The 17,891-nt window shown below is 37.2% G+C and overlaps 1 protein-coding gene and 1 long non-coding RNA gene across 3 annotated transcripts in view; both read right to left on the bottom strand.

The window, feature by feature from the left end:
* The window catches only part of LOC115429427 (ras-specific guanine nucleotide-releasing factor RalGPS1), a 140,777-nt gene that overhangs the window by 32,933 nt on the left and 89,953 nt on the right, over positions 1–17,891 (bottom strand). For both annotated transcript variants that reach the window (XM_030148837.1, XM_030148838.1), the window contains exons 9-10: positions 6,542–6,679; positions 4,498–4,591 (exon numbers count right to left, since the gene is read on the bottom strand). In XM_030148837.1, the coding sequence (XP_030004697.1) occupies positions 4,498–4,591; positions 6,542–6,679 (232 nt within the window). The remainder of the gene's footprint in view (positions 1–4,497; positions 4,592–6,541; positions 6,680–17,891) is intronic.
* LOC115429430 (uncharacterized) lies at positions 16,217–16,482 on the bottom strand. The gene is made up of 2 exons (XR_003936781.1): positions 16,449–16,482; positions 16,217–16,349 (listed from the first exon to the last, which is right to left on the bottom strand). It is a non-coding gene; the product is annotated as an uncharacterized LOC115429430 (long non-coding RNA).

Raw genomic sequence — 17,891 nt, 5'->3', positions numbered from 1 at the left:
ACAAAAAATAATGACTCAGGATTTTCTGATTGATGTGAAAAAAAATAATATTACATTATACCTATAAATAATGACAATTTCAAATTTTTGTCTTTGTTTTATGTGCAAAATTTACATTAAATTATGAAAATATTTACATTCACAATCTATTCTGTAACAATAAAATGTGAATAACCTGAACAAATATGAACAACCTGAAATGTCTACAGAAAATTACGCACAATTTTAAGAATTTGATCCATTATGCACATGTAGAAATGATAAATTGAGGCAGAATATTGTTAAAATTGCACTTATTTTTCTTAAGAAATTTCAGTTTTTTCAGGTTATTCACATCTTTTTTGTTTGGATAGTTTATAAAAGTGAGTATTTTCACAAGTTAATGTTTTGGGTTTTTTATTTTTTTGCTCTAAAACACAGACAAAAATTTGGCGTTGTCATTATTTATAGGTTATTCTGTTATTATTTTACTGGTCCGGCCCACTGGAGATCAAATTGGGCTGAATGTGGCCCCTGACAGAAAATGAATTTGAGAGCCCTGATTTTACTGGTCCCGCCCACTTTAGATTATATAAGGCTGCATGTGGCCCCTGAACTAAAATGAGTTTGACACCCCTGAGCTAAATAAGTAAAACTGGAGTTGGACTGCATGATTATACACTCAGTCTTACGTGATCCATCGCACCCTGTTCCTGCTTAGTGTCTCCAAATGGAAAATGTAGACAACACATGGGGTCACCAGCTACTGTGCACCCACAGATCCCTCAGTACGTAGAAGGACTGGCATCAGCAGTGACAACCACATAGGAGTCAACTATTACATATGTGTATGCACTAAAAACTAATGCAACACAGGTTAATAGAAGTTATTCTGTTTGTAAATCTTTGTTTTACAAGGATGAGAAACAGTCCTTTCTCTTCCATTTCGTCATTTCTAACAATGGAAAACCACGCAGGGGCTCATAATTTACTGCTTCTCGCTGTTGCCTCCATCATGTCCAATGTAGTCAGCTGACCCCGCCGTGCCTCTTTGATTTAACACATTACTGACTGACGGAGCTGACGACAGGGTCTAGGGAGTCGCCTACACACATGTTCTGCAGGAAAGCTCCTCTCACATTTCCAGCACAAAGGTCTGGTAAGTGTATTTCCTCTGTGACTGATCTCAGTGCAGGTTAATGGTGCCTTCTCAAAGCCTCTGGTCATCCAGCAGCTCCCCACGGACTGTTTATCTTTCCACGCTTGGAAGATTAGATGGACATTTTATTCACGTTTGGCTCTGAGTATCATGTAGGAGGTTGAACAGATTTGGCGCTGAACAGGATAGTAAAAGTTCTCGGGACGTAGAGCATGAGAGGAAAAATGTAAGTCAATGAGATGGTGTGACTTGAACGCATCATCGTTGGTGGGCCCAGACCAATGATTGGGGGGGTAGTGTTAAGAATAATAATAATGGATTCGATTTCTATAGCACTTTTCATGGCACCAAAAGCGCTTTACATTATTGATCCATTATTCATTCACACTCACTTTCACACTCTGGTGGTGGTAATCAGGAATGTAATGATTACCGGTATAACGATAAACCGCGGTAAAATTGCTGACAGTTAGTATTACCGTTTAAATTCTAATTTTCATGATAACCGTGTTTGATTACTGTACTTTGAAAACTCAAGGTACTGCTCATTTCCTGGAGAAACTGCAGCATTCCAGGCGCGCATGCCAGTTTGCAATGTCTATGTATCTATCTATCCATCAATCTATCTATCTATGAAAAAGAAACTAAAACAACTCAAACTTGATATGGAAAATGGTCAAACAATGGCCATAAGGTGACATCTTTAATGCACATTTGTATGTTTGATGTTTACATGCTAATATTTGAATGTTTCCGCGAACAGAAAGTACATTGGGCCTATTATTTTAATTGTTTTTTTTTGTTTTTTTCAATTTTTTTATTTATTTTTTTCAAAATATAACTTGGTTAAATTATTTCAGTGTGTGTATAGGCTACTTTTTGAACATTCTGAGCACAATTTCAACAATACCGAGATGATGATAACTGTGATAATTTTGGTCACAATAACCATGATATGAAATTTTCCTATCGTTACATCCCTAGTGGTAATCTACGTTTGTAGTCACAGCTGCCATGGAGTAGACTGATGGAAGCGTGGCTGCCAATTCGCACCAAACGGCTCCTCTGACACCACCGAAAATGCATACACATTCATGGAGGCAAGGTGGGTGAAGTGTCTTGCCCAAGGACACAACAGCACATGACTAGGACAGAGCAGGATTCGAACCACCAACCCTTTAGTTATTTGATGACCTGCTCTACCTCCTGAGCCATGGTCGCCCACTGTCCCACTGGACCACAGGGCTGAAGGTGATCAGTCCCAGCTTGAATGTTCACTGAACAGACCCATGTGTTTTACATTCCCATAGCAGTTCAGTTTGATCATGTCATGCTGATCACTGTCCATGTCACATGTCATTCTCTCGCACAGATTTGCAACTACAAAGCAAAAATGGAATGTTCTAATCAACATTTGAATGACGCAATAACAAAGGCTCGCTGGGTCTTTGGTAGGGTTTTCACCATTTTCATGTCAGATTCACATGTACATAACATATTCCCATGAAACTTGCAAAGGCACTGTTGGTGTGTCCTTGGTTTAGCGTTGCCCAGTGCGACTGTGATTGATTTAACCCATAAAGATCCAAATATCCACTGGCAACCAAAACCATCTACTGATCTACAATATCTAATACCTGTTGATCCATTAAATCCTAAAAATCCGTGTAAATAATTGGTGTAAAATACAGTTTGTCGTCTTTCATGGTCATCAGATATGACCCATTTGGATGTTCAGAGGCTCCGTAGTGAACGTGGAAACACCATCACCTGCTACAACATTGATTCACCAGTAAAACCCATGGATTTGGATAAATGACAGTGGATGGAAACACTTGGTTTTATGTTAAGTTACTGATATTTTTGATGAAAAAGTCACTATTTCTTCAGTTTTCTGTGTTTTGATGTAATAACCTATACATTTACTCTGAGTTTTCATCAACATCTTTATTAAATATAGGAAAAGACATGATTCACAGTGAAAATAGCACAAACACAGAGGATAATATAGTAATAAATGTTGATAAATCACTTAAAAAAGGTTAAATACAGAGGAAAAATTAAATTGGGACCGGACACAAAATTAGTATTGGGTCTTTATGGGTTAAAGAAACTCAAAAAACCCACAGCTTTTTTTTTTTTTTTTCTTACCCCCATTCCTGATTTACAGCAGGATCAACCCAACCTACGCATGGGTACTCCAGGTCCTCGTCATTCTGGTCTTACCACAAGACCAGGGAGTTCTAATATGACCACCTGCTTAGAACAATCACATGTTAAGGCTTCTATGTAAGTGGTTTATCTCAGAACAGTGGTTTGTAGTGGTAGACTGGTATCAGAGTCTACAGTTTCACAAAAGTAAGATCTGTTAATGACCTTATCGTTTATTTACTACTCATCATTAATAATCTATATAACTTTTTAAAGCCTTTGTCAGTTATGTTGTTTTTTTCCCCAGCTACTCAACCTGCTCAGATACTCAACCTACAAGCCCACTGTCCAGTTTCCACCCAAACCAAACAGCCGACAGGCACCGGTGTCATGTAGCCGGTGAAAGCAGGAGCTCAACAGCCAGATATTTTTGTCTGGAGTTGATTGAGAGACAAAATAAGAAAACAAATACTGACGACTGGGAGGCTACTCCTTGCATGCCTAACAGATGTTTTCTGTGTGAAAGTTCATATTTCATCACTTGTGCTGAATGAAAACGAGCAAACAACAACATTTGGGGTTTTTTTTAGAGGAAATTCTGCGTAATGATATATAACATGTATCATGTGATATAAGTGAGGGTTAGACAGTGCGATAGTCACAAAAATATCTGCATACAGGGGGTTAATGGATATTGCACTGATTTGCTTACAAAGTCATCAAAAATGACTTATTTTGAAGTCTAATGAATGGGCTGATGTTTTGTGTCCCACTTAAACAGCTACTTCTGAATCAAAAAAATGAAAAAAAAAAAAAAAACAATAAAAGCACCAATCAGACAAAAGTACTGAGTGTTAAATGCAAAATGTCACGTGCCATGACAACCAAAACTGAGCCGCTGTCTGAGAAAGTCATCAGGCTGTTGGATGAATGGACTCCCTGTGGTGAAAGATGAAACCAGTTGCCTGTCGTTTTCCATCCTGCTTCCTGTGCACTGACCCCCATCAATTTCACGCACACTTCCATGTTCCCATATGCGAGAGCAAAGTTTTGTGACTTTTCAGTGAAAACCTCGGTAATCGACACGTTAGACGGCTGAAGGAAAAGCCCGAGGAGTGAGGAATCCATGAAGGTCAACACCGGCCCACTCTGAACAACCATAAATGTCACGACTGTCAGTGCGTTTAAGCCTCTGATGGGAAACTTACTTGAAATTGTCGTCCTCTACGAACTTCTGTAGCTCCTCAATGTAGCGAACTGACAGCAGATACTTCTGGACATGAGGCAGAGTCACCAGGTGATCTGAAGGAAACAAAGACGACTGAAGTTACGCTCAAAATAGATTTAAAAACTTGACCTGACAGTGCACAAAGTATTTTAAGGGCAGGTTTGAATGTCTGTAACAGGGACTCCAATATGTGGTAGTCACTGTTTTTTGCTGTGTATAAAAGAAAGAATAAAAACTTAGGAAAAACGTGAAAATACAGTTTGGCCAAGAAATGAATCAGCATCAGTGAGAGCATGTCTGCAGTTAAACATCTATCACTTTTTACATGACATTATAGCTTGGTAATAGAGGTAATTATTAGTGATACCATGTAATTAATTAAGTAAAAACCACGTAAAAGACTGACATTATCACAGAGAAATAGAGGTTAAAGACAGTCATTTCCATATGACATTTATTTTCCCTTATGTCTGTGTAAATTCAGTTTCATCCTGTGACTTTACCATGAAATGTTGATGATACTTTCTGTGTAGCAGCAAAACCTAATTTAAAAAAAAAAAAAAAAATTTCTGTTTAATTTCATAGCAATAGAAGACTAAACCAAACATTAAGAATCATAATGTTTACCCAGAACCACTCTTGGTAGATTTAAGGTGGTAAAGCAGTAATTGGTTTAGTTTAATACTATCCCCGATTTAAATAGAAACAGATGGTTTATCATTTCCAGCTGATTCATTTTCACAGAAACTAAAAAATATGTCGGTGGGAATGACTTTATAATGAGTTCTACTGGATTCAAATACTGCATTACTGAACATTTTGCTGAATTGTTACTAGATCTACATAAAATGAGCAAAAATATAAACAATCTAACCCTGCAGCAAATACATGAAAATGGAATTGATCAGACTAATTACTAATAAACTGACGTGAAACCATCATCACTATTAGCACTTCATAGTCTATGTAATGTTTTATTATGCTGGTCATTTGTCGAGGACAACAGATGGAAATGAGCTTCTCTGCTAAATCTGCTGCACGCATCTTGTTCTTTGCAACTAATACACACTGTCCTGTAACTAAATAAATGAATACGAATACAAATACTCCTCCACTAACTTGTTATATTTGTGGTTCTGACATGGAAACAACATTTTAAAATGTGAATTGTCTTACTTTGTCTAGTGTGTGTGTGTTTGTGTGTGTAGATATATCTCATTAACTGAACATAAAAATAAGTGTTCATGGCACTAATTCTTTTGTTAATTTGTGTTAATTTTGTTCACTGTTCAAGCTATTTATTAGTTAGATTTTCTTATTCATTTTTGTTCATTTTATTTACTATTTTATTTGTTTTTATTTTGATTTTTTTAAATTTTATTGTTAACTTTGGCTGTTTTTATTCATTCTGTTGCTTATTCTATCCATAACATTTTGCTTTTTTTCAACATTATTCCATATTTTGTACATTTTGTATTGTTTTTATTCAACAAAGTGACTTTTTGAGCAATGATATCAATAACTGAACATAAAATCGAATGTCCCCATCCACTGTCACTGATCCAACTCCATGGGTTTTACTGGTGAATCAGTGTTGTAGAAGATGACAGTGTTTCCACGTTCACTACGGAGCCTCTGAACGTCCAAATGGGTCATATCGGATGACCATTGAAAGACGACAAACTGCATTTTACCTCAATTAAATAATTAAATTAAACATTTTAGATCAGTAGATGCTTTAAGTCAATGGTGGCTGTTTGGGTCTTTAAGGGTTAATGTTGATTGAATATGTTTTTGTTATTCAGTTCTACTTATTCTTCCATGTTCTATGTGAAAACTAGTGTGTGAGTGTATCTACCCAAGAACGAGGGAACAAAAAAAACAAACATTAAAACCATGTGTGCCGCTGGTAGTAAATAGTTTTTGTGCAGTATATGTTACACATTCCATCTATATGGAGAACAGTTTGCCAGAGACACCTCAGACTCCAGCAGATGTGATGTTTTATTTCTTTATATACCTACCATAGTTACAGGACATCTGCAGGTCTGAAATGACCCTCAGGAGGTTGTTCATCTGATTGGTCCTCTGCTCCGTCTCGATGATGCTGTCTGATGCTGGATAGGCCGAGTCGATGTAGATCATGTCCAACAGGTAGATCCCTGCAGGAATTGAATTGAAAAATCCTTAATGTCCCCGAAGGGCAATTTGATTTGCAACAGAAGTGTAAATATCTCACATCCTACTATATAATGCACATTCTGTTTACGATCAATCGATGTTGCAGCACAGGAGGGCGTTTGTACGGATTTTCCTCAGCCTTCACAGGCCCGATTGTCGCCAAACTCACCAAATAAATAGAAACATTACCTGACTATCTACTAGGCACAATTTTATGTCCGTATTCAAATGTTGTGAGGTATGCTGGGCAATTTTAGCCTCTCTCTACTTTGAATTCTTCATCCCTGCCGCTATACTCCATTTTCGGAAGGGGTTACGCAGCCGTTCATGAAATTTCTACTGCTAGCAGACAATGCTACAATGTGAAGGCTGCAGTTCACTACCGCTGTATGAATTTAATCATGCTTGACAGGCCAAACAAATACATGTTCTTCCCTTCAAGCCTCACATGTTGGCTCAAATTATTACCTGCACAACGCATGATTAAATGGTAGTTTACAAATGGATAGTGGTGGCAGACAAGTTCTACTTATCATGCTATCGTACAATGGCACCACGTGTACAATGCCGCTAGTATCACCAAACAATCAGTCTCACATAGTACAATACTATGACACACACACACACACACACACACACACACACACACTGGATCTCTAAGAAAACAAGGACAGTCTACTGAATATTCAATCATCATAAGCCAACATACACAAGCCTGAAAAATGACACAAACACACTGATGATTTCTCTGTCACATCCCCATAAAACCTTATTGGATGTTTAATATGTTTGGAGACCCATGATATTTATATATTTATTCATTTACCTTTATTTAACCAGGAAAAAAAGACTCATTCAGATTAAAAATCTCTTTTGCAAGAGTGTTCTGGCCAAGACAATGATTTCATCCATACATCCACACCAAAAATCTACATAAAACACGTAGTAAATGTCAGTTCTAAAACCATACATAAAACAGTAAACTAAAAACATACATATAAAACACAATCAATAATGTAAAAGGTTGTAAAATTATAAAAAGCATCTCAAAGCAGAACCTGATTCAATTAGAAAAACCTCTACATCCAGATCATTTGCACACCAGTAGTGAACCACACTGTGAAAAAAATGAAAGAAACCTGCAGTAATATTACTTTGAAATATGCTTAGTACTACTTTTTAAATTCTTTTGGTTTTGTATTCTAAATTGGATCTATTTACTGCCTAAATTTGCCAAACAAAATATGCTCCCTGTGATCATGTTCAAAAACGAGACAAGCACCCGTTGTAATTTGTAATTTAAGATGAGTGTTTGCACGTCTGATTCCTGGCGACTGCTACCAAGGACAGGAGGAAGAAACAGAGCAGAGGAGTCCAAAATAACCTGTTCAACATCTGCTGAGTCACAATTTCCAACAATTTGTCTTAATTACTGTGTACTAAGAATGGTTAAAGAGTGGAGTGGAAACAGCCTGAGTCTCGCCTCTGCTTTGGGTCCAATATTCGGTATTAGGGAAGTAACAAGTTTGAACACTTTGTTACCAGATTTAATTGGATTTTGAAGGTACTGAATATTTAATTTTAAACTTTTTTGCTTTTACTCCCACCATGTTGACAAAAATATTGGTCCTTTTACTCCTTACACTTCTGCAACAGGCTCTTTACTGGCAGGTTTTATCGATTATTTTTGTATGATTATTTTTATCGATTATTGCACATTTTCCCAACATTAACGCTGATTTCAAACAGAAACACATCAAAAAAACAAAAACAGAGAAGATAAGGGGACAAATGTGATGCTCAGTGGCTTTGGACAGGAACAGTTGATGGAAAAGTAGAATTACTTTGTAGTTTTACTCTTTGACTACATATCAGAGCTTGGACTTTTGTGCTTTTACTTGAATAAAACAGATGAACCAGCATTTCTAATTTTGCTTTTTTACATAAATATCTGTACTTCACCTTGAGTAAAACATCCATTTTACTTTTGCCATCTCTGATGTACATCTACATTATGTTACAGATTACAAAATGTAAAGTCCATATAGATCTCAGTTATATAGACACAGGAGGGGAAGCATGTTTTCTGTATTATCTACGGTATTTTTGGCCAAATAGTGACACCATAGTCTGCATCATTTTGTAGAAAGTCCAACGTATTACAGTTTCCTGCAGGAATGTGTCTAGTTGTTTATCAAACAAACTGAAGCTGATCCTGGAACAGCACAGACAGGTCGGACCACAAAGCAGTTGGACTGATATGAGAACTGAAATGCCAACAATATCAGTACTATTCTACACAGAGTCGAAGAACTGATGCCGTTGCTGGGGATAATATCTCAGCATCTGACGGCTTTCCAAACAAAACTAATAATCAGCGCTGTGGTCACACTCGGGTGGAAAAACCTTCAGTGACAGGCTTTTTGGCCATTCGTGGTACACCATCTTTTCCAGTGAAACCCACATCAATTACATTCTATTAGGGGTTAGCTGCAGAGAGCAGGGTGGCCCACCACATCCATTCAGTGACAGAAAAATTCAGACCGGCTACGCCTCAACGGGTAACTAAGGAATTACTAAGATTTACACATAAATACTAAAATGAAAAAATTAACAGCTACCTCAGGGTCTGTTTTATGAAGACACTGAAGATACTCCCAACTGACCACAAAATCTGGTCCTACTTATCAGATTAAAAATAAGAGTATTTTATTTTCTATATATTTTTACTTTTTAATTTTATCCACTTTATTAACTTAGAAAATTACTCCTGTGTCAGCCACAGTGTAGAAAGGCCATAACCTGGTAGAAGCTGTCAAATGGAGTTTAGGCAGAGACATTTTAAGCAACCTTGGCAACATTATTACTATTGTTAGAGTTTAAGACATGGAAGTACAGCCGTGTAAAAACACCAGCTTGAGTTGTATATTCAATTAAAAACAGAAATTGTACAATCTCATGTTATTTGGAGGTTTTCTGGTTAAGTTACGGTGTTTTATCCAAAATCTACATAATTCAAAAATCAAAAATGTGTGATATGCAATGTATAGTTTGTACGTTTTTCACATTTGTTCTAGTGGCCCCCTGTGGTTCATAAAATTGACTCTTTTACCTGAATAAATTTATCTTCTATCATTAATTGACTCTGTTACAGATGTGGAAGTTTCTTGATTCTAAGATACATCATGATGCAGTAAATCAATAGCCCCTTTTACACAGCACTTCTGTTCTGGGAATATTTCACCTTTATTCTGGAATGACGTCTTTGTAAACGAAATAGTGGGATCATTTGGTCCCACCTTTATCGCGGTTTTGTAATGCCTCTGGAGGTAGAAACAAAGCCCTGATAAAGGTGGAATCATGATTACGGAACGGTATGTAAAAAGAACACCTCTTGTTGTGCAACCAAGGTGTGAGGTTTTGCATGTGTGACCCCAGCACTGGAGGGATTTAAAAATTAGCGCAGATTCGTGTACAGTAAACAAACATATCAATGTGATCAGAAAGCTGTCGAAGTGGGGAGATGCAGAGATCCGTCAGCTGTTGTCACTTCAGGCAGAGGACTCTATCCATGTTAACATTTGTAGAACGGTGAAAGACTCTGGAGAGGTTAGCAACACTGCTATGCTCAGGGTATTTCCGATGCGCAAGTTATACGTCACACTATACGCTGCGCTGTGTCACTGCCCCTTTGATTCTGGAACGCAGGTCCGCTGTGTAAAAGTCCAGCCTGTCTCACCTCTGTTACTCCTTTGGCTGGGCTGTGGAAATCGGTCAATCGTGGAAAAAGGTGGGATCACCATCTCACCTTTTTTCCGGGATCTCAGTGTAAAAGTGGCTAATAATTGACAGTCTACTGTGTACTACACTGATGCTCATTTTATTGCTCTATGCTCTATTATTTTGTAGAAAGCTTAAAAAAAAGCCTATTATTTAGAAAATGGAGTTTTAAGACTGCATGAACCGATGGATTAGTAAGTACGGTGTCATTGAAAACTGAAGATGAAACCATTAAGATACATCACGAGTCATTGACAGAGGGATCATAATTGAGTCAAATCCACTGAAGATCCACACCTCTGGACTCTGCAGTTTTACACTTTTACAGCTGACCACATAATGTGTCAGATGAATAACAAACAATACCTCAATGTGACCATTATGTAACACACATAGACTGTATAAGAGAAGTGTACAGAGACATGTTACATCAACCAGTGGTTTGTTAACTACTGTTTTGATGCATTAAAACTGTCACCATCTTGAATTTCTGGAGCAAGAAACCACCGCAATTTCCTGTGAAATCAGCATGTCTGCATATATGAAAACCATTCCATTCCTGTGTCTGTTGAATTCCAACACAAGCACACCTTATTCTACTGAATAAACACCTGATCCATGTCTTATTTTATGAAGGAGAAGTATAACCACCACTACTGTGTCCATCAGTATCTTCTTACAATAGGCAAAAACAGTGCTATTAGGACCGCAAAAGTAGCCTGGTTCTTCTATCAGGACAATGTTCCTGGCCTCAGCTAGGTCAATAAAGGTGTGGATGACGGACCACCAGATGAAGACCCTGTCATGGCGCGCCCAATCTCCAGACCTGAACCCACTTTGAAAACCTCTTGCGGAAGATGGATGGTCACAAGCCATGGAACATCACTGAGCCTCTTGAATTTCTATTTCAGGAGCTGCATAAAGTCATCCAACAGCAATGGAGGAGAGGCAAGACACGTGAAAGCTGTCATTGAAAATCAGGGTTATTCCAACCAATACTGATGTCTCAACTTTTACCAAGTTACAACATTAGTATTGTGTTGTTTAGAAAAGAATATGAACTGGTTTTCTTTGCATTATTTGATATCTACATCTTTTAGTTATTTTGACTATGTGTCGTGTTCTGCAAATACATGCTCTAAATAACAATATTTCTATTTGAAATTTGGGAGAAATGTTGGTAGTTTGGAGAATAAAACAAAAATGTTCATTTTGCTCAAACACATACCTATAAATGGTAAAATCAGAGAAAGTGGTCATTTTGCAGTGGTCTCATTTTTTTCCAGAGCTGTCTGGACAAAAGGGTAGAGCTGGAGTAACGTGAGCTAAATGGTGCAAAGTCATTTCAGTTACTTCGTAAATGTTAACACATACAGTTGACTTTCATCATTAATATCATCTACTTGGAATGTGTTAAATCCTAGATTGCATCAGCTAGCCTAGTATCAGGCTAAATGACAAAAAACAATAGATGCATTACCCAAACTAATGCTCGCAGAAGTACTGAATGCACAGTTCTGGATGTTTGTACTGGTGTTTTATGTATGTACTAACCAACACGTGAGGCATTTAGCCGTCTTTAGGAAGAACTGAGGTAATGAATGTTGTTACAGGGTACCTCTTTGATTTTATCCCTTAAAGTCCGCCTGCATCTGCATCAGCTACGATCTCTAACCTCTTGTTAAATGTTCAGTAAAACTGCCTTCAGGTTATAGTAACCCTGTGCACATTAAAGTCCTCTGTAAATGTTTTCATTGGAGGTTCATTTTCTGGGTTAGAGTAAGTATTTAGGAGCCAACAGTCTTAATATAGCTCGATAAAGCTTGGTTCTGAGTCCTAAATGTGACCTAAAAGCAATAGTTTTGTTTCAGTTCCAAACATCCACATCTGCTTTACAAACACAGGGGCTTTTATGATGAGTCGTCACACATGGTGCTCAACAGTGTCTCCTATTAATTACCTAAACCACGGTGGCCCACAACAGTCCAATTTGTTGAGGCATGGTTTCATCTTAAACCAAAAATGCTGTTGCACCTCTCATGATAGAAGATCTGCAACTTTCGATTCTGTACAAAACCAAGGTTTTTCACACATTTGGATGCATCAGATGTCTACAGCCACCAGCAGCTCACTGAGTCACTTTAGAAGAGACAATCTGAACTCATCTGTTATCAACACAAAATAATGACAGGAAGTAAATGACAGTTTACAGCAGTTTTCCTCTAAAGAAGCTTCATGTTTTGTTATAATACAAGAACTGATGACAGACTGGTATATTCACATTCATCATCTTCACTTTTAGAAACATAAGTGTCCACAAATGGAGGAGAAGTTGGAGTCGGAAAACTACTATAGTTTTATTAAACACCAAGTAATGTCAACTACATGATAAATATTTGATAACTGAAATGACAACTTTGTGTAATTTAGAGCAAATACATTAGTGCTGCTTATTTAGCAGTTTGACAAACAGACTGTATAGATTAATGTGGTGCCACATTAACACTAACATAAACTAATGCAGCTAATTTTAATCCAACAAGCTGCGTATTGTCATTAAATACTCATGCATATCATTACAGAATTTTTCTGACAGTATTATTAGTAAAACTTCTCAACCATGACTACAATAGAGTGATCACAGCATTAATTATGCATAACTTTAGGCTTTAAATAAATACTTCTATAGGTCTTCCCTATGGAACTAATGAAATTGGAAGATTACTTTTTTTTTTTTATAATATAAATAAACACTTCTGTTTAACTCCAGCTAGAATCTTTTGGTTGCAGATATAAAAATGCAGTAGTTCTAGTGAGTTTGATGCATTTTATGAATTTTATGTTTTTGTCATTTAATTCAGTAAATATTGATGATTGTGCTTAAGAGGATGTACGTGGCGCTGCTGTGGCTGTAGTAAAAGCTACCCGAGATACTGGTCTGTGATGCATCACCCTGTTATATTATGGTTTTTGTTACCTGTTGATATAAAATGGTAGATTACATCAGGTAGAACACTGCTATAGGCCTGGGTGTGAAGTACGGCCTTCCACTGACATGCAGTGACATTTCTCTTTAGGTTAATCGACCTCTAACTCTGTGCATTATATCTAGTATTTATGTATGTATGTAGATGTGTTTTGTGTACATCATCCCGACACCACCAGCCTCACCAAACCTCTGCCAATATCTGCCGTGTCATTACCAGTCGGTGGATAATGTTTGGCTGGCCTGCCGCTGACTGTGTTTTTGGTAAAGTGTAATTAGTGGGCAAACAGTAAGAGTTTTGGCCACAGTTTTATTGCTCTACATGGCTATTATATGAACAATATTGGCAGTTTGTATTAGACCAGGCAGATGTCTCTTATGCTGACCACATGCTGACGACAGCAATTTGCGGTCACCAAAAGACACCCAAATCTTTCCTTCAAATCCAACCTATAAAACCCAAGACAGAAGGATAACTGTAAATTATTTTTGGTTTCCCAATAACTTAAATAGACATTTGTAATGAATAGAGAGGTTATTCAGCATTTATTGGGTATTGTTCACAGCAGCTGGGAAAAAACCAGCCCTTAACAGTGTTGCAAATGCAAACACATGGAGAAAAGATGTTCATACTCCCACTTTACTGGGAACATCCAGTTAAAACCAACTCAGTTTAAAGCTCCACTCTTACAACCTCTAGTCTCTAGAAAGAACAAGTGGTGATGTCCAAGACTGAAAAAACAAGGAGGTAATGTGGAAGCACTAAAACCTGCAATTCTGTAAATGTCCACATGAGGCTCAAAAGGCAAGTCAATCCTCATAGACCATGTTAAAAAGAAGAAATATGCAAAAAAAAAAAACCAAAACCCCCCCCCCAAAAAAACATGACCTTCTGTGTTCATGACAGCTGTACGGGGGGGGGGGGGGGGGGTCTATAATTCAATTATTTACATTATATTAATAAAACCATTTTAATCTTTTCTACAGAAGACTTAAATCCCAGAAAATGAATGAATGAATGACTGCTGGTGATGTTAATAGAATGAAGTGTGAATGGTCATCAAACTGGACAGGTTCCTTTACAGGTTTTAAAGTTTTATCACCTAATCTTTTTATGATTCTTGTAATTCCTTTGGAGTTCTTTATCAGTTGTGTTGTTTGCTGTTCTGTGAATATTTCTTATTCTGGTAAAAGAAATTTCACTCTCACAGAGACTAATTAAATAACGATTAAATAAAAATGAAAATATAATTGTAAAATTATATTCCGTTTTTGCTAGTAGACCACTCCTACTGTACCTTTAATACTTCTACACTGCAATCAGTATCAGCATTAATATTATTGAACCTGGACATAAATCTGTTCCAAGTCCATGTGTGCGTCATTAATCATAGACAATGTGTCTGACTGCGTATTTTGATTTGATTCTGTGTTTTTGATAACATTTAACTTTTTCCACTTGTGATTGTTCCTTCACACAGCATCCAGCCCTGGTTTGTCAGGTCTCCAATTCCTGTCAAAACCTCACAGATAAACACGTGTTCCTGTCAAACATTTGACTCTCAAGAACAAATACACTCAAACTTATGTGAACTACAGATGCAGCCAGCGTTTAATACCAGCCACATGGTTAGAAATCTCCGTTTTACTTCACCATGTTTAATCCACTACAGCCGTGACAGATTACGTATCACTTAGTCTTGTATGTTCCATGTTTATGTATTGAATGTGGATGTTAGGTTTCAGAGTAGAGTCTTTTTAATGACCGGATTAGCTCAATTCATCTGTTGGTTTGTCGTAACAATGTTCACAATATTGACCTGTGATTTATTTACAGTGAGAGAAACTACTTCTTTTCATCTTTTTCCAACGCTGCTATTAATGAATTAACCATGATTTTTAACATTTTTACTCTGCGTTTAGAAATGAGGTGGAAGGTGAACTGGGAATTTACGATGGAACAGACACGACGCAAAGAACCATTTCAGGCGAGACGCTGTTTGGTGGAAACTTCTGGTGAATACGTCTACAGTGCGTCTCAGATAGGATGTGGAAAAGACGTAGCATTTTACAGGGTTTTGGAAAAGAGCAGAGGGCACAGGTGGACACGCTGGGGAATGTGCATTCATAAAAGTTACAGGAGACCAATAAAGTCAGCAGCAAAATCACGCTGCACCTGTGAAGGCTGCTGCAGGAGGACAACATGTTGGCATACATATGCATGAGAGAAGAGAATTATATGCAGGCAGTTTACAACAAAGGTCAAATATATGGATGTACATGGGATAGAGGGAGCGTCAATGCTCCTCATGTCTGACTAAATAATTTATGAAGTTTAACACAAGCTGAGCAGGACATTTTATCTGTGTTTATTTGTTTTTATTTATCTGTTGTATTTGTTTTTACTGCTTTAGTGCTGTTCTTAATTTCTGCATTGGCATTGTTAATCTGGCTGTATAGCACTTTGGGCATCGTTGGTTGTTGTAAATGTGTTATACATATAAATCTGACCTTGACTTCTAAGGATGTAAGAACAATATAGGTGGGACATTCTGAGCCATGGTACCATCAAAAAAAGCATAAATAATACATTTAATCACTGCTAATTTATCATAAATATGTACGTTTGATCCCCACTGACTTGGGTGATGACATTTTAATAAATCAGAGTAAAAATGCAGTTGTAGAATGTTACCTAGTCTCTCCTCAATGTGACAGTTTTTTTTTTTTTATTTGTGTGGAAAAACAAATATGGCAATGACTACTGCCACAGTACTGTGGCACAAAATATTGGCTTGTCTATTGCCACAGAGCCAATCAAATGTTGGCATTTGTACCAGAGCCAATCATAGATACTGATACATGAACTCATTCGCCTCTTTTTTCTTTTTCTTTTTTTTTACTCATTATCCTCTTGTTGCCACAGTACTGTGGTGAAATATGACTTATACTTCAGTGGCTTCTTTTGTGCATTTTACTACGACAGTACTGTGGCAGCTGATGGAAGAAATGACAAATTAGTGACAGTATATAGTATAGAATAGTAATTATTGTTCTAAATACTCTATATGTTGTATTATGGTGTTCTTTGCTTGGTGCAGTCAGTGAGGCTGGAGAAGGTGGGCGGAGCTACATGTTAGATGTGCTGTGTGACTTCTCAGTTCTGTGTCAGTTGTGTATTGAGTGCTGTGGTCCGAATTCTGCACCTTGAACGTTGTCCCAGTGGCTGATTTATATCAATGTCAGAGTTACCCCCACCCCCCCCACCCCCTGTTTGAAAATCTTCAACAAATAAATAAATGCTAGTTTGGCTGGGAACTGAACCCGAGTCTTCTGCATTACAGTCCGATACGTTACCAAGTGAGCTGAATTTCTGCTGACCTATTTGCTATCTGATTGCCTTGGTACTTTTCAGGATCTAACAAGTTCCCAGTCTAGACATGATACAACGAGGGTGCTGACTGGCTCTGTGGTAATAGACAAACTGATATTTTGTGCCACAGTACTGTGTCAGTAGCCACTTCGAAAAAATAAAATGGTATCAGTGACCTTTTTAAAACCCTGGAACTCCAATTAGAAAATATATTTCGAAGACTGGATGCTTCACTTTGACAATGAAACAGATGGAAAGAGAATAAGAAAGAGTTGCCTTGACGTGTGATACAAACTGGTCATTTTTCAGTTGTTATCCATGTCTGTCCAAATAATTTATGAAGTGAAGGAATTTAACAAAAAATGTTTCTACAATTCCAGTGATAAACATGCTGCCTTGTGCTTACAGACTGTTTTTACAAAGGAGTATGATAATAGAAAGTGGTTTGACAGAACATTAGGATGTCATGAGGACACCCCAAGTCAACCTTTGGAATATTAAATTATATCACATCATTATTTATTCCTGATGCACATATGTATGTAATTTTGTTGAGTTGAGCACCAAAATCTAATCATTTAATCTTTGGGTCAAAGTGAACATTTGTGCAAAGTTTGTCTCCAATGGGACAGATGGACAACACAAGAACACTCTGACCACAGCATTTACTAGTTTGGAGGAAAAAAAATAAACAGGCAGACAACATACACAAGTTTTTAATTCTAACACTGATGAAACAACGTATCACATTTTACCAAAGTCTGCTCAACATAGTGATAAATTACACTTTTATTGCCAATTCTCATTTAGAGTTTACCTTACCTACATAGCTTTATCTTAACATTAAAAGGCATGACCAGGTAAGGAGTAAAATGATAAAAATGCCACGTCCTCTTACTTTTGTGATGTTATAGCTCAAGAAATGACATACTCACAGCTAAAGGTACTTAGAATGTTCAGCGGGAAAGCTAGAGCAAATTGCACAATAGGGCCAAGATATAGCCACACAAATAAATGTAAAAATTAAAAACTTAAAAGCCTGCGAGCACAAGTG

Source organism: Sphaeramia orbicularis, chromosome 12 (assembly GCF_902148855.1).
Source record: "Sphaeramia orbicularis chromosome 12, fSphaOr1.1, whole genome shotgun sequence".
NCBI classification, from domain to species: Eukaryota; Metazoa; Chordata; class Actinopteri; order Kurtiformes; family Apogonidae; genus Sphaeramia; species Sphaeramia orbicularis.
Note: the sequence above shows the minus strand (reverse complement) of the source record. Positions and strands in the feature narration are given on the sequence as shown.